Source organism: Nipponia nippon, unplaced genomic scaffold, assembly GCF_047370975.1.
Source record: "Nipponia nippon isolate SJK-2023a ecotype South Korea unplaced genomic scaffold, ASM4737097v1 scaffold_3, whole genome shotgun sequence".
In the NCBI taxonomy this organism is placed as follows: Eukaryota; Metazoa; Chordata; class Aves; order Pelecaniformes; family Threskiornithidae; genus Nipponia; species Nipponia nippon.
This window is the reverse complement of record NW_028262347.1, coordinates 3071220-3098479: the sequence shown is the minus strand read 5'-3', so window position 1 is coordinate 3098479 and position 27260 is coordinate 3071220. Positions and strand designations below refer to the sequence as shown.

Here is a 27260-nt window from a genome sequence, read left to right as displayed (position 1 = left end):
ATCATTCTCGTTGGCTTCATGCCTTCAGACAGATGTGCCGAGTGAAAGGGTGTGAGAGTACCTCTCACCGGGACAGGGTTTTACGTTGAAAAGAACGCAGAGCAGGCTGGCAGTAATGAAAGTGTAAGAGCATTCTCCCCATGGCCGTGTCTCAACACTTTTCCCAGACAAGGAAGACACTGAGATTCCTATCCATCCAACAGCCTTTTGCAAACCTGAGAGAGGCTTATTCTGATACCTTCTTAAAAGGCCACAAAACCTATGAAAATGGTTTGGGGAGCAACTTGTACAGATACCATATTGTTTCCTGTAGTCCATGTAAAGACTAAACTGATTGCTGTTAAAAAAAAAAATAAACAAAAAGAGTGTGCAACGCCATTTGCTTAACCTTTATAATTGATTCTCCTCTTGTGCTTCAAGATCAAATTAATAAGAAAGCACACACCTGATACATTTCCCAGGGTCCAAAACGCTTTGAATAATTGCAGGGACAGTTGATGAGGACAGAGGAGCTAAAGATACTGATGAGCTCACACACTTACCCACAGTTACTGGGGTTTCAGATACATAATATACACTTCATCTTGGAACTTCAAAGGGCATCCGCTAGCAGTATCGGAGCAAAGCCAAGAGCTTCACATGACGACAATTCTCAAGAAGCAATCAGCAATTTTCTCTCTTAGGTCTACTATAGGTTGGTGCATAAGGCTATGTGTAACTCAGCTACTCTCATTTTTCTTCAACTCCCCTGCCCTTGCTAGTCACAAGATCTAAATCCGTACCTTTTGCCTCTCACTCTAAAGCAGTTGCTTCACAGAAAAAACATTCAGCCTGATACTAAGATTACAGCAAGAAGGCAGCACCCAAAGCTGCAAACAACACACATCAGGTAAAGCAGACACCTGCAGCCTCAAAAAGGTTAGGCTGAGAAATCAGGAATACAATATGGACAAATTAATCAAATAACCTCTAGCCTGCAGAGCTGGGAATCTGCCTGTTAAGCCTTGCATTTTCAAAAAAATCATTAATGGAAACAGCATTTATTATCAGGCAACTCAACTAAATCCTCTTGAAAGGGCAGGTGCATTAAGTTATTAATGAAGAGACACTTAGCTTTGATACAATCAAACACCTTTTAGAAAATACTTAGCTAAATAATATTCAGAGAATGAATTTACAACAACAAAAAAAAACAAACCCGAAAATAAACCAGTTCTACTTTTCCTTTTCCTTCAGCTTTGCTACTGAAAAAAAAAAAACAAAAAGCTGTCCAGTGAACAGGGCATCTTTCAGAGAGCAGCTTCTCAAAGCAAGGTGTAGCAAGGTGGGGTCGGTCTCTTCTCCCAAGTAACAACTGATAGGACAAGAGGAAATGGCCTCAAGCTGCGCCAGGGCAGGTTTAGGTTGGATATTAGGAAAAACTTCTTCACAGAAAGGGCTGTCAGGCCCTGGCCCAGGCTGCCCAGGGCAGGGGTTGAGTCCCCATCCCTGGAGGGATTTAAAAGCTGGGGAGATGTGGTGCTTAGGGACATGGTTTAGTGGTGGCCTTGGCAGTGCTGGGTTAACGGTTGGACTTGATGCTCTTGAAGGTCTTTTCCAACCTAAACGATTTGATGATTCTATGATAGGCCAAAACAATCACACAGATGTTCTCCAGGCCATCTGACCATCTTCCTAAAAATGTTAAAAATTTGCTTTTACAAAAAAATACCTCCAAGGATGAAACCAGCACAGCCCCTCTGGGCAGTCTGTTTCAATGCCTGACAGACCTGATGATGAAAAAGCTTCTCCTTACAAGTCAAAAGCACTCTTGTTTTAACATATGCCTCGTTTCTCATCTTCATGGCATGCACCACTATGAAGAGACTGGTTCTGTCTTCTCAATAACTTCCTTGCTGGAAGGGTACTTCCAAGTCTAGCAAGTCCCCGTCCCTTGGCCTCTCCTCTTGAGTTTCAGGCCACCACTCCTTCACCAAGGAGCTCTGCAATGCATTTGGGGCTACACTGGCTACTTCTGCCTTCAAATAAACGAGTGACAAGGAAGGACAACCCATGCCATTTAAAGGAAGTACATGGCTCAGGTGCAATCCAGAGGACTAACGCGGGGGTAAGATACACAAAAGCAGAATGCACAATCTTCAAATTAGTGTCTGAACGCATCAACAAGACAGCAAACAAGAAGCTACATACGCAATTTGGTTCATCTTTTACATCGGCACTCAGTAGAGGCTGTTAGGAAAGCGTACTTATAAAATGAGTGGTAAATTACTGTCACGGATTAGAAACAGCCTAAGACAAAACAGAGGACAGAAAGCACTAGCAATGGGAAAGCTAAACAGAGACTTTAAACTCTGCATATGAATAGTCTAAAATCATTTTAATCAAGACTTTATAAGACTGGAAAACTTTAAAAGGAAGAAAATAAGACCAAGCAGGACCAATTGTGCAGCACAATGGTATACAAATTCAGTTTTGAAAAATGAATAGTCACACGCACTGGAAAGCATAATGCAATTGTCTTGCATTTCGCATGGTTTTTAAATCCACCATAACCACATGTAAGTCCCAAGTCTCACACAAAGAAAACTTGTTTAATGGCCATGAGGCCATGAGCAGGGCACGAGAGGGAAGAAGGCAGAAGGGGAACAGAAGGTCCAACATAAGTATAGAATATATAAAGAATGAGAGAGAAAGAATATGAAAAATAGATATAAGATGATGCACCTCCACACTGCCTCAAGCACAGTGTTGTATCAGTCTTTCCACACGACAGTCCAAGCCAAGGATAAGCTTTGCTGAGATCTATTTCAGTTCCACCAAAATTTATGCACTTAACACAATAATCACTTTGAAAAGTTCTCCAAACTATTTTGTCCAATAGCTTATGTTAACATTTTCTTTTTTTTTTTTTTTTTTTTTTAAGGCAAAGGGGAAACATTAGAAAGTGCAGTCTTTGAAACAAAGCATAGAAAAAGTGATGGGATTTGGGGTATTTTGGGGGGTTTTGTTCCCCCCGCCCCCTCCCTCCATCAGAAGCACTAACATAGACTGGTTTCTCACAGATCTGCATTGCATGTTTCTCTGTCCCCTCACATTGAGTCAAGCTGATCTCTCCTGTCCCTGAAACATTGTCCTCCTTGAGCGCTTCTCCAGTCTCCAAACTTCAGCTCTCTCTCCCATCTCCTAGCTTGGCTTGGCGACACACAGCACGGGCTGTAGCTCCTTTTGTGGAACACGTACCAATCTGCCAGCCGTAGCGTATGTGTGGAGGGGTAAACCTTGCGCAAAAGAGCCCAGGCAGCTGAAGACCTTCTCTCCATAAAGGCATTTGTCTTAGTGTCTCTTTTCTACCTAGCCCTTGGTTTATCAAAACCTATAGAAATATCAGGGTCTCGAGTCTTTCGGCCCCCCTTGGTTAGATTTGGCTGAAATGGATTAATAAATCCAGAAGTAATCAGAAGGCAACTGATGAATGTATGGCATTACCGCACAACTCTCTTCCTTTGGGAAAGCACATAGAAATAACAGAAAGAAAACCTGAAAAGGCTCATCGCAGAGAAGAGACATGGTGTAGAATATAGTAACGTAAAGTAGGAAGCCCTGGGCTTCTATTCATTCTTCCACCACACATGGTTAAAAAGATTCACAACAAAGCTGATAGGGCAGCATTTAAAAGTTGTTTATTTTTGGTACATTTTTTGGTAATGTTTGGAATGTGCAGTAGATATAGTCAACTCTTTTTGCTGAAGCCAAAAGCAAGTAAAATCGGGGGCGGGGGGGGAGGGGCTGGGACACGACACACACACGACTAAGGAACACCAACAAGCTATGTAATACATAAAGTGGAGCTGGAGAACACTGCTTCAAGGTATGTACTGACCACTGCCAGAAACAAGATGACTTTTTTTGCTGGAAAAACTATTTCACAATTAATTACTGCAGAATTTCTTGCATTCACCTCTATAGCATCTGGTATTGACAACAGAGCATCAGGGCATTCAAGCCATCGATCTGATCCAACAAGGCAGTTCTCGTGTCCCTGTGCACATTAAGTACGAACATTAACCAGCTCACTTGGGACAACGTACCTTAGGGCTGTCTTCAAACCCATCATCTGTCTCAGTAGCTGGCAGGGCAACTGCAGCTTTGTAGACATTAAAGCTAATGAAGATGTCACAAGGAAAAGTCCTCACTGCGCATTAACCGTCATAAATATTGAATCAGAAATCTTATGTTGGCAACCTGGTACTTTCATAACATCAAGCTGTGCGCTTATGAACACATTATGGGTCTTCCATAATTAAAACACTTCTCCCACCCACATTCCAATTTAAGATGCATAATACACGAATATTATAATATGCAAATACCCTCAATTTATTCTTTCTACTTAATAAACACTTCAGTTTGGTCCATATCTAAATTCATTGAATCACAGAATAGTTTGGCTTGGAAGGGACCTTTAAAGGTCATCTAGTCCAACCCCTCTGGACTTCCATACATCACACAAAAACCATCAATATCAACAGTAGCCATTTAAGTTGAACAGCAGAGGAAAGACAAAATACCAGATCCATTAATCTTAATTTGGAAAGAGTAGCCAACTATATAAATGACAGGCACTCAAGTAGCATACAGTAATTTCCACTAGACCAGGGGAAAAAAAGTATATACTTTATTTCTCATTCAATTAAACAACAAGAAAACATTGTTACCTTTCCTGACATTCTCAAAATTGTCCCAAGCGGCTAACCATGGAAACAAAATTTGTCTCACCCCTGAAATAGGTTACTTGAGGTCCAGGTTAAAGTGCACTGGTAAATCCATGCGAGACAGTCCATCTACGCCTACCCATGCGGCGTGCAGTCTGTGCATACACAGAAGCTTCAGCTCATCAGAGCCGCCAATCCGGTAACTCTGACGAGCGTAAAATTCACTGGTAGAATTACATACTTCAGTTTGCTTTGGGTATCAGTAACACTGTCAAAGAACTTTTATCCTGGACTCCTAAAAACATAAGTTTTTAAGAAAGCCATTTAAATATTCATTCCACGCTAAAGAAAATAGTAAGACTTCTCATTTTGAAATCAAACTGTATGATTTCAATGTTGATTAAAGCCGTAGCAAATACATTCTATGTGCTTAAATGAGGTGGTAAGTCAATGACACCATTAAATATACTCTTCCTTCTTCAATTATTATTTTTGAAAGAGCCCGGATTTGCTGGTAACAGAATACAAGAGGACACAAGGAAGTGTTGTAACAGTTACTACATCAGTATTCCCGATACAACATTTAAAAAAAAAAAAAAAATCAATAGTTTTCAAACACTGTTGTACCTGGTCTTTAACCCTATAAATAGTCCAAATTAGCATTATGCTCAATGGAAAAAATAATGAACCATCCCTTCAATCCACCAGCACTAAAGAAAAAACTGCAAAAATAAGTTATTTCCTTTAAAGGCCGAAGTATCGGTTTCTCTCCCTACAACAAAGGAATCCCTTAGAGACCCTCAGGAATTTTACTGGTATATGTACAAGGGAACTATCAGGAACAAGTATCTGTGTGTGCCAGAACAGTCGCTTTCATCAGTGACCTTATTACACATTTTCCAAATGTCTTTATTATGAGCCACGGATCAGGGCATGGGCAGCATTTAAACTGTTATTTGTTTTTTTAAATTCAATTATTATTATTAAAGAATAGCATTCTTAGGAATAAACTATTTTCAGACTCATACAAATTTAACTAGCAACACATACAACAACTCTTCCATTTAAATTCAGAATTACAGGCAGTTCCTACAATCACCGATTCAGTACAAACATACAGTGCGCCTCCAAGGACAGAAATTCGTATTAACTGTTAAATATTGGTAATGTGCAGCAATACTTAAAACAAGCTCATAGGATAATTAAATACAAAAACAATGCAATTAAGTGTGCATAATTTAAAAATATTTAATATTTTAGTTTCCAAAGGCGCTCTTGCATATATTACATTATCTATTTTACAATGTGAATGTGGATATCAATCAATTTATACTAATTTAAATTAGAAACAAGATGGTACGTGATCTAGAAATAGCAAAGCAAAGTTAGTTCACATTATATTTGGAACATCCCCTTTCCAGTATCCAATTATTGTTGTAATTGTAGCAACAAACCTATGAGGGGGGCTGGGAAAAACAGGGGAGAGCATGATTACAAGGTTTTCCCCTGCGATTCTTTGAATTGGGTTCTATCTGCCTGTGCTTAACAGCTATATTTAATAAGAATAACTCATTTCTGAGATTCACACCTACATGAGAAAAGCACAGAATTTTCATTACTGCCTAGCACATCCAAGGTTACACTCTAATTAGCTAACAGAAAAAAAAAAAATCAAGTAAACAGAAATGGATGTATACCATCCACATAAAGACAGAAAATTAAAAAATACAAAATCCCGAGGCTAAACTTAGAGTTGGATCTTTTAACCAACACACAAAGGAGAAACGGAGCATCAGAGAATAAAGTGGTAGGAGTCAAGAAGCAAGGACACATGAGCAAAGGTCTATGCGGGACAAGAGCATCCCGCTGCAGCAAGGAGCCCGCATAGCCATCCCTGCCAGTCACTGACGGCTTAACAATAAAGGTGGGAGCTCTTCCACTACAAAATCCTTGTGCAATACTCACTCTGGGTTTTCACGTCGCCCAGAAAAGAAAACCCATCAACCTCTCCTCCATTCATGCTAAGCTCAGACTGTCAGCCCTGAACACAGGCAGGGAGAGATGTCCTGGCGCCACAATCGCGGTGGCAGAATAGACAGAGGTTCTCACCACAGATTTAAAATTGTGTATTTGTGCGGTTCTTACATCAGACTTCATGATTATTCAAAAAAAAAAAAAGTTCAGTAATTTCAATGCAGTATAGCGAATCCTCAAAAATCTGTCAAGAATTTTATTCCAGAAACTTAGAATTCATTACAAAAAATACGCACGCTTGACACAGAAGAAACACTCTGTCTTAGAGGACCTAAGTTAGATATAACAGGTGACAGGTACAGGGAAGCACTGCAAGAAACGTGAAATATGGGCAATGTGTCTTGAAACGTGTGACAGCTAATGAAATAAGCCATTTACCACCAATAAGTGGATTGAGTTAAAGAAGCTAGTTAACATAAAAAATGTACCTAATTTTTATTTTCTCTCGGAAGTCCTGCTGTGCCAGCTACATGACTACATGAAGTTTTATTGCAAGTTAAAATTGTTCTCAATGCCCTTACAAGGTTGTGAATCATTTCAACTAAACCCTCTTAATAACCCATCCTTCTCACCCACCTCCATAATATAGGTGTGTATATATATATATATGAAATAACTTATTTCAGCAGCTATTTAGCCATAAGTCATTTTGCTGTCTTCTTCATTTTAAATAATTAAAAAAAAAAAATAATGAAAAAGTACCGCATACCTTTACAAGCCTATCACTGGCAGAATACCCTTAGATTGAACACAACAGATGAGAGACTTGCTATTCCAGCTGTCTGTTCTAGTAATTCCTACTATACATACACTGTAAGGCTTTTCTTGCTGAATACGATGGATAAAGGCATCAGGATTCCTTAATTCAACATTTAAAAAAAAATAATCATGTTGTAAGCAATGATGGGAAGGATTTTATGATTCTGCTTTCAACAGGATTAAGCATGCAGTGTTCTTTCAGGACAATTTAAGCTGTCCAGTTCCTGTTCTTTATGGTTCAAAAGTTTATTGTAAAGCTATTTGATCTGACAGTATGGGGATATTTACTGGTATCCCTTTTATTTTCTGGGACAAAATCATTTCCAAATTCTTTCACCACATGTATTTCAATGAACGCCTTCTACCGCTATAGAGGACAGTGCAATAATCATGTATTTCTACACGTAATAGTTAGGTAAAAGGGTTTATAAACTAAAACATCTCTTTCGTTTTACATTTAGAAGTCACCACTAATTGCAAAGAATTACTAGCTGCTATTGCACAGGCCAGTGCTCCTAAATGGGACTCTCTGTACTGTCAAGGCTACATAAATAGCAAATTTTGATGTTCAGTTCATCTGCTACCATCATCTTTAAAGAGGTTTCTCCAGCTGTGATTGCACACTATCAGTGGCACTGAAAAGTCAATTTTACCCAATTACAGCTCTGGATTGCAGTCACTTTGGACAGAAATAAGAAGATTCACAAAGCTGCTCATCACCGAATCAGTAAGCCCTCTGTTGAGGATATTTTCACATACCTTTCCATTGGTGGGAATACAGGCTCAGAGTAGCTAGCGCTAGGCATTGAATTTTATTGTCAAATGTCCACGTGGCAACTGTTTGTGAGGCAGGGGGCCCTGCTTTTACATAAATGTGGTTCAAAGGATAGGGAATGGTCCGTGCTACCCAAAGAAGGTAAGCAAAGACTTCTAATGAGTGGCTGAATGGAATGAGTTAACATGAATAGGTAATAGGATGAAGAATAATGTGATTTTCTGATATTGTGCATTCCATACACACAGTGCAAATGACTGTACACACTCATAAGGAACAACCCCCCCCATTTTTTGGTGTTTTTTTTTTTTGTTTGGGGTTTGTTTTTTTTTTTTTTGAGAGTGGGTTTTTTTTTGGGGGGGGGGGTTGTTTTTGTTTTTTTGTTTTGTTTTGTTTTACAATTAATGTTTGCAAAATATAAATTTCTATTCACTTAACTTTCAACTTAAGCTGAAATTTTGTGTTCCATTCACACTCACATATTGGTAACTTTAAACGATTTTTATCACGCCCTATGATAGAGCCTGTCCTTTTGTAGCAAACCAATCTGAACAATCAGTCAGGAGAGAGAAGCAAATAAACATCAAGAGAGATAACGAGAGACTGGTATTTGCTGGAGGATACAGCTTCATGACGATGATGCTTCATCAGCCTTCTGAAATTCAACCCCTTCCCTACTGCTTACGCTACTTCCAAAGCCAGCTGCATACTCACAGCTCCAAATGCCAAAGGAAATTCCCTCTCTGCTTTGTGAAATGAAAAACCAACAGTATTTTTCCTTCCCATGAGGAACTAAATTAATGATAACCTGGCTTCTTGTGGATTTAGGTTCTACTCCTCTTATATACACAAAAACCCTACTTTCTCTCATGTCATGGTACTATTTGAGCAAAGAAGGTGAATTTTATGGCTGGCCCGGAGTTGTGCGCACAGTGAGTGCCCACCAGCACACCTGTAGTGACTGACCAGTAGCACAACATACTGCAGGAGAGTTTTGCCTACCTGCCCTGTAGCAGAGTGTAATTCGCAAGTCTCCCAGTCTCCTGAGGGGTCACGCAGTAGGTAATGCTGTAAAACCGTGGTTCCAAACGACCATCCTGTACTAATATCATCACATATCGAAACCTGCATCCACCACTAATTCACAACTACTCTGTTACTTAAAGCTACCATGAGACATGTCACATTTAAGAAGTTATCTTTGAATTTTACTGAAGAGTAGAGCAACTGCTTGTTTGTCCAATCTCACTGCTGTTCTCAAAGAATGGTGACTTTTCTGCACCCAGTTCCTTCCCTTCAGCTGCTGAATTTCAAATCCGCGTGACAGCCAAGCATCAGAAAGCATGCGAGAACAGCAGCGCAACTGCTAGCTCCAGGGCCTTCCAAAACCTCGTCAGGCCTATTTGCATGCATTGCCCCGAAGCATCTCCCCCCTTCATATCAACCCAAGCTCTCCCAAATCCCCCAGGCTCATTGACGCATAGGCTTTTCCACAGTCTTGTAACTCTCCAGGATTCCCCCACCCCTGCCTTCCTATGGTTGGACTTGATGATCTTAAGGGTCTTTTCCAACCTAAATGATTCTATCATTCTATATGCATCAGGTACGGCTGCAGAAGCTCTTGCTGCGAGTCTCCACATATCACCTCCTCCAAGCTCAACCCTATCATCAAACCACCTTTCCTTTCCAACCAGTAATGCTCTGAATCTTTTCCAGACAGGGTTACGCACAGGCAGACACAGCAAGAGGTACCACTCCCTTCCTGGCCGAGTGGACCAGCCCTTTTGAAGGCAAGGGACTGGTGAAGAAGGAGGATGAAAAGATAGTAAGACAGTAAGAAGTAAGATAGTAAGACAGTAAGAAGGAGGATGAAAAGATGAATACAGATATTTCAAAGCACTGATTAGGTAGAAGGGGAAGGATAGGGGATTCAGACAGGCAAATCTACAATTAAACTAGGAAAAGACAATAACGATGGAAAAAGAATATGGACAACAATGTTAGAAAAGGTATGGGTGCTTGCTGGAGAGACCTTCGTAAGCATTCCGCAGCAGACCCACATCCCGTAAGGAGATTCCCCCATCCGTCCTGAACACATCCATTGGGGAAATTTCTAGGAGTGCAACAAAAGTCATCATGCTCAAATAAAGCAAGTTGCAACATGCATTGCAGGATACATCAGTAGGTATTTTCACTTTGCACATCGGTTCAACAGTATGAAGATAATCTGTAACGCCAGTCAGTAATCATATCGGGAAACACTGCAATAGTACCATTGTCACCAATCCATTTGCAAATTTTCAGAAAACATGTAAACAAATTAATGATCCTTGAGAAGTCCACCTCTCTGACGAGTTTGGATAAAACTGGTTAATAACTTTGAAAGTTATTCTGGGAAAGAGGGAAGATAAAAACAAATTATATAAGAGGCCATATTGCAAGGATACTGTGAAAAAAACAAGCAGTGAAAGCGTGCCTTTACAGGTAAAGGTTAATGAGAGAAAAGAAAAGAAGTGTTTCACCCAAAGATAACACTCATCAATACATCCACTGATCGCATTAACCAGATTTCTCAGTGGCTGGAGTTGCATGGAAAGATAAATCAAGATGCCAAACTCCTACTTTGTACATTTAAAGCAATCTAACAACTTAGCACTAACTTTTAAAGGGAGTAAAAATTTTCCAGTAGAAGCTGACTATTCAGCAAAAAAAAAAAAAAAAAAAAAAAAAAAAAGTGTAACCATTTCCATATCAAGTCCTGATTTTATTTATTGACGACATGGGCACTGAAACTGTGCACGAAGTCTGAAAGCAATCACTTCACCTAAAATTAGGTACAAAGAAGCCTGCAGTAATAAACAACTGGATCTTTAACAGCCCTTGTGGCATGCTCAAATCTAATCTGTTCATTCATTCAAGTGGTAACAACAGGCTGATACATGGATGTTTTGTATCAGTGCAGAGAAAACTAATTCCAGAATTTGTTTCTTCAGCTCAGATGCAAACTACAGCACATTCAGCCTCATTGCTGCTGATTCGAGAAGGATACAAGGAAAAGAATTTAAATCCAAGTCAAAAGTATAAGGACCTTTAAACAGCATTTGTACAAGGTCCGGTAAATGAGAATCACTGTCTTAAAGGGAAGTGCAGAAGAATCCGTAAGTACTTTCTTATGTCTTGAGGGTAACGTTTTCAGTTTCCTACATCCCATACAGCAGCATGTTTATTCTAGAGAATGATCTGGAAGTCAAGTTTTAGTAATAAAGCGACAGAACATTTGTTTCATGTAATATTAATGGTAGGACACAAGTAGTCAGATTAGAAATAGCCAGTGTACACATTTCAAATATATGCACCACAAAAGCATCAAGGGCGCTTGCACGCCTTGTACAGGGGCAAGGATAGGTTTCTGTTGAGGAACGTGGAGGTGACTTACAAAGCAATGTAACGTGTCTTCCTTCAAATTCAGCAATACCGGCTCTATATTTAATTGTCAGCAGACAGCTACAGTACCATCAACTTTGAAATGTGGTAACTGAAGTATTTTCAGCCCAATATTTAGCACTGTATTACTGCTTGTAACAATAACCAAAAACTGATTGGAAACAATATGAAGCTATGATGTTTATGACTACTTTCATTATTCAGAAGTTATATAAAAATGAAGGACAAATGCTGAATTGTTGAAAATTCTTGCAACAACAATAATCTAACACCTACATTTTTAATAACGGGTAATGAGATCTGCTAATAAAAACAGCTTTTTCAAGTGACTGGTCTCTAAACTGATATAATACTTATACCACCTCCACCACTGATAGCTTTTTAGTGTTATAAGTTGTTAGCAATAAGAAAAAAAGATGCTACAGAAGGATGTAGTGAGTAGCAGTATTGCCAAAAACAAGCAGATCCAATTCCATTCTGGGAATAAACTGCCATGAGTAGTCACCAAGTAGCACATTAACCCAGCATGAACAAGCAAATGCAAGAGCTAGTAGCATCTCAAATACTAGAAAGTGAATTCAGGAATTTAATAAAAGGTGCAAGGAAAAAGAAAGAGGCTGTTCTAGCGGGCAAGAGGTCAGATATGAAAATCCTAAGGAGAAAGAGTAAACTGACTGTCAGCAAAGATGGTTCCAGTTAATTCAGAAATACATGAGGTTCATTTTTTCTTCGAGTAAAACATTCTTTCCTCTCCTCTGCAAATGACAAAGCACATTAAAAGGAGCCAGCGTGTTCAGCAACCTCTTCAGACAGACTGGTGCAGAAACAGAAGACTGGTCCTCAATCAAACCTTAGTTGACAAAGTGATGTGATGTGATACCCAGTGCTGCTTCTCCAAAAATTACCGTTTCCTTAGAATCATAGAATCGTTAAGGTTGGAAAAGACCCTTAAGATCATCGAGTCCAACCGTTAACCTATCATTAATAAGTCCACCACTAAACCATGTCCCCAGGCACCACATCTCCCCAGCTTTTAAATACCTTCAGGGATGGGGACTCAACCACTGCCCTGGGCAGCCTGGGCCAGGGCCTGACAGCCCTTTGGGTGAAGGAGTTTTTCCTAATATCCAACCTAAACCTGCCCTGGCGCAGCTTGAGGCCGTTCCCTCTCATCCCATCACTTGTTCCTGGGGAGAAGAGACCGACCCCCCCGGCTCCAGCCTCCTTTCAGGCCGTTGCAGAGAGCGATGAGGGCTCCCCTCAGCCTCCTCTTCTCCAGGCTGAGCACCCCCAGCTCCCCCAGCCGCTCCTCCCCAGCCTTGGGCTCCAGCCCCTGCCCCAGCCTCGCTGCCCTGCTCTGGCCACGCTCCAGCCCCTCCATGGCCGCCTTGGGGTGAGGGGCCCAACACTGAACACAGTACTCGAGGTGCGGCCTTACCAGTGCCCAGCACAGGGGCACCATCACCTCCCTGCTCCTGCTGGCCACACTATTCTTGATACAGGCCAGGATGCCATTGGCCCTCTTGGCCACCTGAGCACACTGCTGGCTCATGTTCGGGCAGCTGTCAACCAACACCCCCAGGTCCTTTCCCTCCAGGCAGCTCCCAGCCACTCCTCCCCCAGCCTGCAGCGTTGCATGGGGTTGTTGTGACCCAAGTGCAGGACCCGGCCCTGAGCCTTGTTGACCCTCACACAGTTGGCCCCGGCCCATCGATCCAGCCTGGCCAGGCCCCTCTGCAGGGCCTTCCTACCCTCCAGCAGATCGACACTTCCACCCAACTTGGTGTCATCTGCAAACTGACTGAGGGTGCACTCAATCCCCTCATCCAGATCATCAGTGAAGATATTGAACAGGACTGGAAAGATTAGGTTTCTGATTAGCATTGAAGTCACTCTTCTGTATAATCACTGCCTTTATTAATTCTTTCTACCAATTTCTGCAGATACTGCTTTTTCTACTTAAATTTCAGAATACTCACTGCCATCCCCCCTGTTGAGAAATGTCACTTAGTAACATCAGGGATAATTCCTTTCTCTTACGATAAGCTGCCTCCTTCTCACAAAAAAAAAAAATAAAGGAAAGAAGAAAAAAATGAAAAGGAAAAAAAAGGTCAAGCATCTTGGATGAACTACTCAACTCTTTCTGTATAAAGCTCCAGAGATTCAGGAGAAATAGAAGCCTTCCACAGGATGGTATGAACCACCATCTCTCACCCTTAGCCCAAATGACTAGCTTAGATTAGATGCTTTTCAGATGATTAACATTAGGTGAAATCAAACATGGTTAATGAAGCTAAAAATGAGAATCAGATAAACTGGCTTCACAAAGCATTGTCAGAGGTACACAACAAACCTTGCAATCAAAGGGAAGAAAGCATCTCCTTCCTCTAGTTTTTAAATTTAGATTCCAAAAAACAGGTAGTAATATCTAAAAAATACAATTTTCAGTCTGGTGTTCCCCAAAACTTTAGTAATATATCTCAACATGAGATCATTGAAAAAAATCAAGGAGTTCAGTACACCTACAAACAAGTCTTGGAAGAAAAAATTGTAGCAGTAGCTGAAACCACATACTTTTCCCCTGAGGCAGAAGAAAAGAAGTCTAAGTCGTTACCTCCTGTTTAACTAAAAAACAACTACTACAAAGCTTTCAAGAAGCAGCACCATAGGATATACTTAACCTGCCTGATCTGACAAGTGATGAAGAGTTTTAGTAACACTTTGCTGCAGCCTGAAGATGAAGGAATAAAACAAAGCTTTGCTTTTCATCTTAATGCGATAAACTATACATTTAAAGTATTCTTTAATATCACACATCTCTAACCGGTAAATAAATTGTGATGGAAAGAAAAGTAGCATTTACTATTAAAACCATGAGATTTTATTACCTGGAGGTCTCCTTGTCCTGTACAAGGATCTCTTATCGACTCATTGGAGACTTGGTTTAGAAATATTTTGATACATTCTCCCTTTACACTGTCCCCCAATTCTTTTTCTTTTATTGAAAGTTGTAGTCAGTGGAGAGATGATTTGGGTAACAGCATATTTTACTATAAAACCAGAGAGGATGCTACATAGCAGAATGACAATTTCCTTGCATAGCGCTATCAAGACTCATACTGGTGAAAGCAAACAGTTCTAATTTAGTCATTGCTTTTATTTCATGGAAGTTATCAATATTTTTGATTTTATTCTTTAAGATAGCAAAATCATTCAAACTGCTCCAAATGACTTCTATTCTACTAATCCTTTAAATTACATACACTTTTATCTTAGCCAGCTATCTGGTCTTTTTGACCTATAATCCCAGGAAGGTCTCTGAAGGACAAAGGAGAAATAGCCGGGTTTTTTTCTGGTGACCAGACACAGCATGGACTACAGAAGTCAAAGGCTGACATTTCAGAGGAAATATTAAATTGTTCAATGCCTACTACTGTCAATCTTCAGCTCCTTTAACTCTCAACATGAACCAAGAACTTGAGCACACGTGAACTGGGATTTCTGCAAGAACATATATGGAATATTTCTAACAAGGACCACAACAAATGTGTCCCAAACAGGCATCTTCCTCTGTCAAATTCTGATTTCTAATAGATATCGTAACGGAAATTCATAGAAAAAGGAAAAAAAAAAAAAAGAGAGAGAGAGAGAAGAGAAAAAAAGGCATGTTGATGGATAGACTTTAAACATTTGATAAGTTCTGGCTGCATTTTCAAAGAGTTCAGCCTTTGGCTAAGCTCTGACTGTCTATGCTCAAAGGTCTAAAACTTTGCCAGGATTTAACTACAAAACAATTCAGTACTCAGAACTAGTAAAAGGCAGTGGCACCAATTCCATGCATAAATGCATAACCATTTAGTCCTTAAAACTCATTATTACACGCTGTTTTGCAAAGGGCTCCGTGAACTGCGCACAATCTCTTTTTCCCAGGTTAATTTTTTTTTCTCTGTGCTTTTAGAGACAGTTTCCCTGGCTTTCTTAATTAAGCTTACTGCAGCACTAGAAATTAATACAAGAATCACATGCCAGCCACCAACAGTTGTTTTTCAGCATGATTTTCTGCTAACTACTGGAAGATTATGGTTTAGCATGCATCAATCTTGTGCTTCCACATCAAAAAGCAGGTGGTTTTAACTTTTAACGCTCAAGCCATTTCTAAGCAAATACTTTGGATATGCTTGTTATACTAGCTACGACAAAAATTGCTTTATATGTGTACTGCACAACTACTCCGAAAGATTTTTAGAGCAAACGTCTGCACTCAGTAAACCCTAATAGAGCACATGCAGCCTTAAGCAGAATAGCATGAAATTTAATTTCAACAAATCCACTAGAGACCAAAAAGCACACAGTATGCGGTACATAAGAATTACCTGTTTCTAAGAATATATAGAAACAAAAATGACACTTCTAAATGAATGCCCATTGAAAGATAAATTCTGCCTATCTGCAAAAAGCCACACACACAGAAAACCATTTGTAAAAGAAAAAACTATAAAAGAAGCTGACTATCATCGCAATGAATCTACCTCGGCCTGAGACCTAGTTACTTATGCATACAAGTAGGACAGGACCTGACATATCAAGTGCTCTTTCTTTAAATTTCATCTGGAATATCAGAAGTTCTCTATTGGTTGTAAAATGAGAAGCCCTAAATAAATCAATCAAATCTCCCCCTAATATTTGACAATATTCATGGGATATACTGGCTTTCTCCCTGACCCTATGTAGGAAAAAACAACAACAAAAAAAAAAAAACAACAAAACAAAAAAACCCACAACTCAACCCACAAGCTCTCAGAAACCTAATTCCTCCATTTGCAGAACCCTTGCAGACCTCAGAATTTGTTTCTTTAGTTCCCTTTACAACACTGAATAACAACAAATAAAGCAATAGCGGGAGCAGAAGGGGGGGGGGGGAGGGATGGGAATCAATTACTGCAATTCTAGCCTTAAATACCTCCCACACATGGACCACCCCTTTCATACAAAGTTGAACATGATCATTTCATTACAATGAAAGAAAAACAGAGGGAGAGAGGAAGGGAGAGACAGAGAGACCTCTTCTACATATAGCCTGTCCTTCCAACCACGCAATCAAACTTAAACCAAATTTATATCATGTCAAACTCCAGGTTAACATCAACACAAATGTCATTTCTTGGAGTATATTTAAGTGTATGTACTTATTTCATGCAGTCCACTACTATACTGAGATGTAAATAAGGTATTTCAGGGGGCGGGTTGGGTTGGCTTTTTTTAATTGTTATTACTAATTTACCTGTAAAAGTTTTTGTTGTTGTTGTTTAGGAACAAAAAAAGTTAATCCTTCCTTGAACAGCATAAAATATTATTTCAGTTATTCGGGAAAAAAAAAAAATTCTCATCTCCAAAAGCTTGGGGATTGTTTCACCTCGCAACACTCTCCTTCCTCTCCTTCTGAAGAGCCAGTCCAGACCACCTGAGCCATGCCTGCCCTCTCCAGCTCCATTAATTGCACGATCGGGCTTATTCCCTTCCACTAGCACAGGTGCTTTGACGATCAGGGGTGAAGTTGCTTAAGCAGCTGATTCAGGAAAGAAAAACTTAAGTTTGACATAATCTGCAAAGCTGTTCCAAGAGGTGGCCGTCACCAAAAAAGAAAAGTGACACTATTGCTCCTGTGTGTGCTCCTGCTTCCCTTCTCTGAATACACAAGGTTCGACTAAGGGAGCTAAGGTGGTACAAAACTCTTCTTGTAGGCGGTTTCTGGATGGTTTAGATCACTGGACACCAAGTTATTATAGGAACAGACATGATGAGACATGAGACCGTTAGATGAGGTCAGCTGTAAGATCAGACTATAGCTTTAAATACATGGCATTTACCTGAGAAGTTCCAACACCTCTTGCCATTTGTTCTTGTTCTACCTTTGGACATTTGTTGAAAGTGTCTGTTGTTCCGCAGGATGTATCAGCACTCGAAACACAAACTGGGCAGCCCGAAGGCACAGTCTTGATGACATCTCGAAGACGGTATTTCAGTGCAGAACCAAAACACTACTTTTGAATTGGACAAGCGTTGGGAATTTAGTACAACAGAATATGTCTGGCACGTCAAGGTTTTTGCATTCCCACCTTAAAAAAAAAAACCCTCTGTTCCTAAGTGAGACGAGCATTCATAAGGTTCTAGATATTCCTCTTATACAGTTATGTCCCTTTTCCATATTCAACAATCCGAGTCTTTTAAACCATTAAATTAGGACTTTTGGCCTATTCTCTAACATTTTCATCATGTCTACCCAACCCTCCATTAATTATGCAGCATCTTTTTGATGAGGTTAATAGTGTCCGTTAGGGACAGAGGGAACGAAGCCCTCCCACAGCCCTGAACTCCAAATCACTATGAACTAAACCAAAAACAGATGTACAAGTTGCATTATTTGCAAGTTTTTCCTTCTAATTTCAGTATCATTTTACAAGGACATACCCAACCACCTGAAAGCGTTCACAGAACACCCTGCATGTCACACAGGCAGTGAGAACTTTAATTTATGCAATACTGGCTTCATCTCCCATGCATAATTCTATCTTCCCTATACCCCTGCAATCCAGTGACATGAATGTCAGACTCAACTAAAGATTTGCTGTTACAGTGACAGCATTAAAAGTTTGGCATCTTTAGCAGCCTAGTGAGTTACAAGACGTTTCACCTTTTGATAATAAAACACTTCCATCAATAGCGAACCTTTAACCTGAAGAATATCAATATATATCACTGAAAATAAAGTTGTCCCCCAACAAACTCAGTGACAACTAAATGGCAATATAGCAAGGCACAGGGGAGCAGGAGCGAGCACTGCAGCATCACATACGCAAGAATACCCAAGACAGCTTTGCTCAAATTTAGATCCCACATCAAAAAATATATACCCTGAGCAGACTATTGCCTGGGTGTCGGAAGCAATGACGTTCCGACGAAGCTGCCCTTCCTCTACACGGCAACGTATTACACCATGTATCTGCTTCCTTTTTCAAGAGCAGTAGGATGAACCTTACTCAACAAAACTGCCAGATATTCTTTGGAATGTATTCCTGCCATGACAGCTACATTAGAGGTGTCCAAGATTTTCAGACCAAAAGCCTATCACACATCATCAGTATTTCTCACATGTATCTCCGCATCCCTTCGAAAAGCTTTTTTTAAACTTTTTTTATCCCCCCTCCCCCGGAGGTCAGAGGGAAATCAAACCAAAACCACACTTATACTATTAAAACAAACAAACAAACAATATTATTCTAAGATGCAAATCACAGCCTTCCAGGCTACCAGTGGTCCACAGACCAGCTCAGTTTGTTGATTAGGGATTCCTACTTGATTTATTTCACAGAGGTTTTCAGTACCAGTTAACTTTAAAACCTCTAAAGAGTACACAAAGCTGTACGTAGAGGAGGGCAAAATAAACACTACTAAATGGAGAGGTCAAGCCCTCATGGTTGCTGCTACAGGAAAAAAAGGTCACAGATCCATGTCAGTGGCTGAAAAAAGGAGCTGCCTGAGATTTACAGGTGTCTCACAGCAAAGAAAACAGCAGAGAATCAACCCAGGCATTGCTGAAACTCCATTGTTTTCCTTTTCTAAAAATAAGAGGAGTTCCACAAAATTAAATCACAGAAATGTCAGCTTACTTGATCTTTCAGTTTATGAAGAGAAAAGGTGTTGTTGCAACAAAAAGTTAGATGAAAACAATTAATACATTAAAGGGCACAGAACTAACAGGATTTATTTGCAGACGATTCTTGCTTAACTGGCATAAATTGAGCCAAACTCTGTGAACTTCCACATACTCATAAAAAGTTAAAATACAAAACAATTCACGGTTACAAGCGATAAAGCAGAGCTTCCAACATTTATCATTAGGTATTCCAGTTTTACTTTTTTTCATGCAGCATCTGACTATCCACAATTACTAGTACCATCAGTACATGCTGTAATTCTTCAAATAAAAAAAAAAAAAAGTCTTCCTAAAAGCCAGACAAGGAACAAGGGCAATGACTCTGGTGTAAAAGTCCTTAGCCATGCTCTTGGGCTCCACATTGCAAGAGACCAGTCCAGGGAGTCACAATGGTCCCTTCTCATATTATAAGGATTAAAATGCTCTGTTGCACCGAGCAAACTTATTTTCACAACCTACTGCCAAATCACAGGGTCACAGAATCATTCAGGTTGGAAGGAGCCTCAGGAAGTCATTTTGTCGAACTCTCTGCTCAAAGCAGGGTCAGCCTTGAGATCAGATCAGATTGCTCAGGGGTTTACCTACTCACAGCTTGAAAGCCTCCAGGGATAAAGGCTGCACGGCCTCGCTGGGAAACCAATGCCTGACTGGTCTCATCGTGGCAAAGTTTTTCTTTATTGCCACTCTGAACCTTTTCTGCTTCAGTGTCCACTGTCTCTTGACCTCAAACAATGCACCACCATGAAGAGCCTGTAGCCAGCTTCTCAATAAGCTCCATAGGTATGGGAAGGCTGCTATTAGGCCTCCTCAAAACCTTCTCTGCTCAACCTTGAACAAGCCAAGTTTCCTCAGCTTCTACTCATAGAGAAAGCACTTCAGCCCCTGACCTTTGCTGAACTTGTTCCAGCTGATCAATGGCTTCTACTGGGTGGCCCAAAACTGGACGCAGTATTCAGGATGTGATCTGTAAAGTGTTGAACAGAAGAGGATAATCACTTCCCTCCATCTACTAGACCTGCTGCTGTTCATACAGCCCAGGATGCTCTCAGCTTTCTTTGCCACCCAGGCACAAAGCTGGCTCACAGGCACCATGCTGCCTGCCAGGGTGCTCAGCTCCTGTTCAGCAGTTACTCCCCAGACAGGCAGGCCCCAGCCTGCGCTGTGGCAAGGGGTTGCTCCTTCCTCAGTGCAGCACTTTGTGCATTTCTCCTTGTTGAATTTCATGAGGTTCCTGTTGGCTCGTTCCTCCAGTCAGTCTAGGTCCCTCTGGATCGCAGCCCTGCTGTCAAGCATATTGACTATGTCCCTCCAGTTTGGGGTGATCTGTATTGAGGAGCATGTACTCCACCTCCTCCGCCAGGACATTGACAAAGCTGTTAAACAGGACAAAATCCTGCAGAGCCCCACACGATACCAGCCTCCAGGTAGAGTATGACCCATTAACCATAACCCGCTGACCTTGACCATCCAAACAGTTTTTTTAACCCAACTTGTCGTCCAGTTATCCACACTGCAACATCCTAACTTGGATACAAGAATATTGGGAGAGACAGGGTTGAACACCTTGCTGAAACGGAGGTAAATAACACCTACTGCCCTCCCCTCATCGACAAATCCACTCATTTTGTAGTCTGTCTCTGCTCCCACCTCCTGCTGAGCTCATTTTTACACTGAAACTCTATCATGACCTCCCTGTTTAAGCATACCAGCCTCCCAATACAGCTATTAATTTTTCTGAGTACTGGAATGAACCGTCCTTGCACTAGGAAGCGGTTGTCCTTAAGGACCTCACAGCTTTCCTGAGCTTGTCCCTCAGAGCTGCCTCCCACAGGATCCCACCAACTAGCTCTCTTCGTAAGCTGAAGTTTGCTCTCCTAGAGTTCAGCTAAATCCTGGTTGCATCTCCAACAAGAACCTAATTCTTCAAATACTCATTCCTGTACATCTCAACAATGCTTCCTTGTATGTTTCCGATTGAGCCGAGAGACTCTGGGCCACTGAAACTCTGCCAAAAGACATGGACACGAACACAACAGAGTACACAATTAAAAGGCATCATCGCACACAAAAGAAAAAGGCTAAGAAATATATTTTTCTCCACTGGAAACACGCCAGGTCTAACCCAATTTCTGAGGGGGCATCAGCAGTGCTCGACTTTATTACACACCTTCATAGCACTTTATGACATAGGTCCTTTACCAATTTGTTTTCATGAGGACAGCATAGTCACAATAACAAATAATACAGTTAAAAATATTTTAAAAAAAACAAGAAAGAGAAAAATCCTCTGTATCCTCCATGTAATCTGTTTCTGCAAAGGGAAAAAAAATGGCTGTCTGAGATGCAGAGACTCTTGATAATTTAAGCATTTGTTCTTTTTTTTCCATAACAGACTACTATCTTTTCAGATATCCACTAAGCTAAAATGAATTAAACCATTCCCTTTGTCTGTTATGACTAAAGCTTTAGGTATAACACACACTCAGGGGAAAAAAAAAAAAAAAAAAGTACTCCTCTGACCAAATTACATTTCATCAATATTGCTTTAGGAATTACAGACATACTTTAAAGATTTTACACTTGTTAAATATTTTAGTGCATGTAATATTACTCAGAAGTCAGAAAATGATCCAAGCAAGCTAGGATGCTTTAAGACATAGTATTTAGATGTCAGATTTCATTGTAAGTGTATGCAATTTCATTTTCCGACCCCAAACTGAAGTCAATAAATTCATCATATATTGACAAGCAACAAGATACGCATTCTTTCATGTAATCTAATCCATTATTCCTCCACCAAAAGCTATCAAAGACTTGACTTAAAGAAAGGGCTGTTTTTAATAGCTCTAATGTTTCTCCCTCTAGACATCTTTTTTATTTTTGTAGGAAAGTGTTATTTGTCTAGAATATATAAAGATATAAATGCAGGCTAACAAACTGTCAAGTTCAAAAGTTGCCCAGCTGGTAATCAGAAAAAAAAAAAAAAGCCAAAGCCAGGCTCCAAACACCACCATCCTTGGAAAACTCTCTTCAGGAGCAGCGAGCGATCCACCGTCAGAAAAACAAGTCACTATCACCAGATTCATGACCAGGAGGGGAGGAGCTGCCTGGAGAGAGATCTCTCATTAACGGTACAAGAGGCTTTAGCAAGAAACCAAGCCCCAGCACTGCTTGGTTGGAAGGAAGACCCCCAGATTTGGGGTCCAGCCCTCACAGCCATCAACAGAGAATAATTCAATATTAAGTGATCAGAGCACTAGCTTTGAAGCGAGTGCCCTTCCTGTAATGAGACCTTATCAGACAAATGCAGACTCTGACAAGTTAGGTGTAGCTACAAAATAAAGAAATAGGTTGACTGTTCTCAGAGCATCAAATAAATTCAATAGTTTATAATTCTTCGCCAAAAAACATTTAATGAAAGAGGAACGGATGGTACGGTAACATATATTTAAGTATAATTTAATCCTCTTAAATACAAATCATTTTAGCAACTGAGGTAGAACACTGATTATACTTTCCTGGGGAAATAGAAGCACTTCACCTAAATCACTAGTTCTTAAAGCAAAAATACGCATAAGGTTTCTCAAGCTTGTGAAGGATCATGCAATTCATTAAGTCTTTCAATAAATAAAAATTTTAAAAAAAAGCACTATTTCCAACACACAAAAAGAGAAGCAAAAAAAAAAAAAGGATCAGGTATGTACGTACTGTGAATTAGCAAAGAATTACTGGGGTATTACAGCCTTCATCGCCAGTCACCACATCCCAAAACCCACAGATGCTTATTCACAAGACTACTTCCATACGAAGTGCAAGCATTATTTCATATAAATCCTTTATCTAGAATAATTTCTTCACCACAGTAAAAATACATATACATAATCAGAAGGCTACTATTTAAAAAGAAAAAAGATGGACAATCTGGCAGTCCATGCATGAAACTACAGCCCTACTCCATTCAAACCTTAGTTAAGGAAGCATTAAATTCTAAGCAATTTTATTGGGAAAACTACATTTCACAAGCCAGGTGACAGTTTCAGTAATTTTTAGCGCTGATATTTTCCTTGCCTTCACTACACCACAGTCTTCCTATTCATAAAGCGGAAAAACAAACCCCTAACCAGCATCATGTGGGAGCCCCAATATTTGTAAAACATCCCGTGTTGGATTCACCTGACATCGCTACATGCTTACATCTGACCTCTTCACCCCAGGATTCCTAGAGGGCAATTCATCTCATCCTCAAGCAGAATTCTCAAATAAGCCAGATGAATTGTCCCCCAAAACATCTTTTTCTTTCTACTGACTACAGAGAGAGCCCAGCTCGGATATAGACACCTACACTATAGACATCTTTAATGAAAAAACAGGAAACCAACTTTCTATACTTCAGATGAAAGATGCTACATGCTGTTCATTCAAGTCTTGCTGCAAGGCCCGCTACTGCCACAGGACTTGTTTTTAATCAGTGTGTTGAGTTTTCGTGGGATTTTTTGTAAGTATCAAGGCAAAAGGCCCTTAGGGAATACTGATATCATTAATATTTCTGGAGCACTGACAAGAAGCCTTACTTGAACCTTACAGGTTTCACATAGTCGACAAACATAAATCACATGCTCCAATCTCTGCCATTGATTTTCACTCCTTCACTAGCTACGTCGTGTTCACTCTGCTGAAGTATTTTAAATTAGAGCACAGGCTGCCTGGCACGAAGCCTGTTTGATGCATTTGAACAGGCCTCAGTAATGAAATATAAAATGTTAAGAAAGCCATCATTTTGAGCCATCGATCTGTATAAACTTTATGCGACTTATTTCCACTATTCCATGATAGGAAAATAGCATATTATTCTTCTAATGTCTGCTTAAGTATATTTCAACAGAAGTTCACTATACTAAAATTCAGTGTTGATTAAGTATGCAAGAATTTTCACTTCAGAACTCAATACATATTTGGAACGGATATTTGCTTTTTCTGTTTAAAAAAAAAAAGTCTTTAACAACGGATAATACCTTAGAAAACCAAGTCTAATAAACAGTTGTGTTTTACATTTTAATGTCAGTCAGAAGAAAATAAAGACTAATATAACTCCTCTGAAAGCTTACAAACTACCTCCTTCTTCAAAAGGAGATGAGCAAAAAAGTTAACGTCAAAAAATCATCTCTACGAAATGGCAATGAGATCATTACAGTACTCTGAAAGGCACATTTGATTTTCTTCCTCTCATTAAAAAACAGAAAACATGGGCCTACCTGCACCAGATGCTGATCGGTGCTGAGACTGCGGTCTTCCACTGGGTGAAGAAGGTTCCTTCATACGATCAATGAGACTGTCAGATAGCTGAAAAATATAACCCCCAACCCAAAGAGTCAGACTACACCTCCTCCTTTATCCCCATTACCCCTCTCTTTCCCCAAAAAGTGAAGTAAAACTTGGAAAAAAGAGCACAGAGCCCCAAAATAAGATATGACAGCTGCTAAAATTTTATCAACAATGCAAAATAAACTTCGTATTTCCCCCTTTTTTGCGGGGTGAGCACTCAGCTCTGAGTGCAAACAATCAGGCTGAACAAGATTATTTTGGCTTTCACAGAACACAAGAAACCGATATGACAAAATATAGGATACAGGGAAAGATAAAGGAAACAACACCCTTTGACACGTTGCTTGCAATGAATCAGCCTTTTTGCCTTTCTCAGTTATTTGGACGACAGCCAAATACCATACTGTGCAGGTGCAGAGCACTTAACCCAGGAGGAACTTTATCCTGATAAAGCCCTCAAAATACTTGTGCAACACAAGTGGTCAGAGCAAGTATAGTCAACCACCAAGTTCATTCTAATGTTGACACATGCACACACAAAAATACTGTCACAAATTATGCAGAATCAAACTGAGAATAAGACTAATGACATCTCTCACGGGCAGAAATCTGCATTACAAAGATTTTTCTAAAATCTGTAATCTAATATGCAAGCGTAAAATTTCTTCAGCATAAGATTTCTTAACCCAATCCTTAAAACTCTCATCTTCCCACAGCTAGTTTTACCTATGTAAACCGTTACATATATCCCACTTTTGGATGCTCTATTGACTAACATTATTTATTTAACGAAGCTGTGTTTTCCTAGTACCCATGATATCATTCAGCTTTTTTTTCCCAGTATTTCAAGATCCAGGATTACTTTACAGAAACTCCAACAGCCCTTCCCAGTATTTAAGCGCGGTTCAGAGCCGACAAACTCTGCTGCGAACACTTACATTACTGTCACCTATTTGCCTGAGAGCATTAAATGACCAGAAAAATATTAGTATGCTGAATCAGGCAGCAGTTACTATCATGGTTCATTCTGCAACGCTCCTCCCTACAAACAGCAATAAAAGACAACTTATTATCCTTCCTGGTATGAACTACAGTGTCTTCCATTGAAAAACATCTAAGCTGCAAGATTTCTCAAAGTGTCTCCTGTCACAAACTATCTTCTGGTGTATTACATGCAACAGCATGCCATAAAGAGGGAAAGAATGGGAATGCTTCTGCAGGTACAGAGGAGGGCGGCTATACCCCATGTGAGAGAGCGGAACATGGGAAAAGGAGGAGCTCTGACATGTAGAGGTCAGGGAAAGACAAAACAAGCTCTTCTGGTTACACATCTCTCCTACAGCTGCTCTGCTGCCCGTCGTTGGAAACCAGGCCGGGGCAAGGCTCCTCCACGACACCTCCCTACGCACGGCGTGTTTCTTGCCACGACAGAGGCCTCCAGGCTGCACCTGAGCACCCGGGCTCTCCCCGCTCCCCTGAAAGCCCCAACCGCAAAAGCGGAGCGGGAAGGGGGTGGAGGTCACTGCGGGATGGAAGCGGAGGAGAGCGCCCGCGAAGCGTGAGGGGCCGGAGCTGCAGGGACGGGGACAGGGCCCGGCAGCGTAGAGGCAGAAAAAGGCGAGCGAGGGGCCGGGGCGGGCCGAGCTCGGGGCAGCCCGGGGCGAGCCAGGCCCCGGCGTCCCTGCGGGTTCCGGCGAGAACCCCCGGCCCGGGGGAAGGAGCCCCGCTCTCACCCGCACGCCCTTCACCACCGTGATGTTCTCGTTCTCATCCGCCTCGAAGGTGACGCGCCGGGTGCTGCTCCCGCCGCCGCCCATCTTCGCCCGGCGCCACCAGGCCGCGGCCAGGGACGGCCCCAAGGAGACTCGCTGTCCCCGCTGCCAGCGCGCCCCGCAACAACGCCGCTCTTCATTGGCCCGCCCTTCGCCCCACCCCGCCCCCCGCGCGTAGAACCCTGCTCCCTATTGGCTGTGGGGTCGTAGCCATGGAAACCCCCGCTGAAGAGCGGCGAGGTACCCGGAAAGGGTGCGGAAACTTTTTCGGTTTAAACTTCATGGGGGCGCGGACTACAAGTCCCAGGATGCTTAGCGCCAGGAGGAGGGAGGGCGGGAGGGGTGAGCCGGCGCAGTGCCCGCTGGGTAGTGTAGTTCTCGCTCTCTGGCCGCGGGGCCGCGCTGAGCGGGAAGTGTCGTCCCACATGGCCCGCTGGGGTCTCCCGGGACACAGCCCCGCTCTGAGAGGACTTTCGGGATCCCCCCCCCCAGCTCTGCTTGTCCCGCTGCGGCTGGGGGTGCTCCTGCCCTCCCTCAGCCTCCCTCAGGGCAGCCCGGTGTGAGGTGGATGCCCCAGGCTTCTGCTGGAGCTCTAGCCTGAGCTGATCCTTCATCCCCTTTTCCACATCATAACGGCATAAAATTACCATTAGCGTAGCCCCTTTGGGCATGTAATTTGCTTTCCAAGAGATGAATAATGTTAATAACGCATCATACATTTTCTTTTC

At 41.2% G+C, this 27260-nt stretch overlaps 1 protein-coding gene across 2 annotated transcripts in view; it reads right to left on the bottom strand.

Moving 5' to 3' along the window:
• CHCHD3 (coiled-coil-helix-coiled-coil-helix domain containing 3) overlaps positions 1 to 26662 on the bottom strand; it is a 164017-nt gene extending 137355 nt beyond the window's left edge. For both annotated transcript variants that reach the window (XM_087767032.1, XM_009462606.2), the window contains exons 1-2: positions 26494 to 26662; positions 24691 to 24778 (exon numbers count right to left, since the gene is read on the bottom strand). In XM_087767032.1, coding sequence (XP_087623158.1) covers positions 24691 to 24778; positions 26494 to 26577 — 172 coding nt within the window. In that variant the 5' untranslated portion in view covers positions 26578 to 26662. The remainder of the gene's footprint in view (positions 1 to 24690; positions 24779 to 26493) is intronic.
• Between the last annotated feature and the right edge of the window lie 598 nt (positions 26663 to 27260).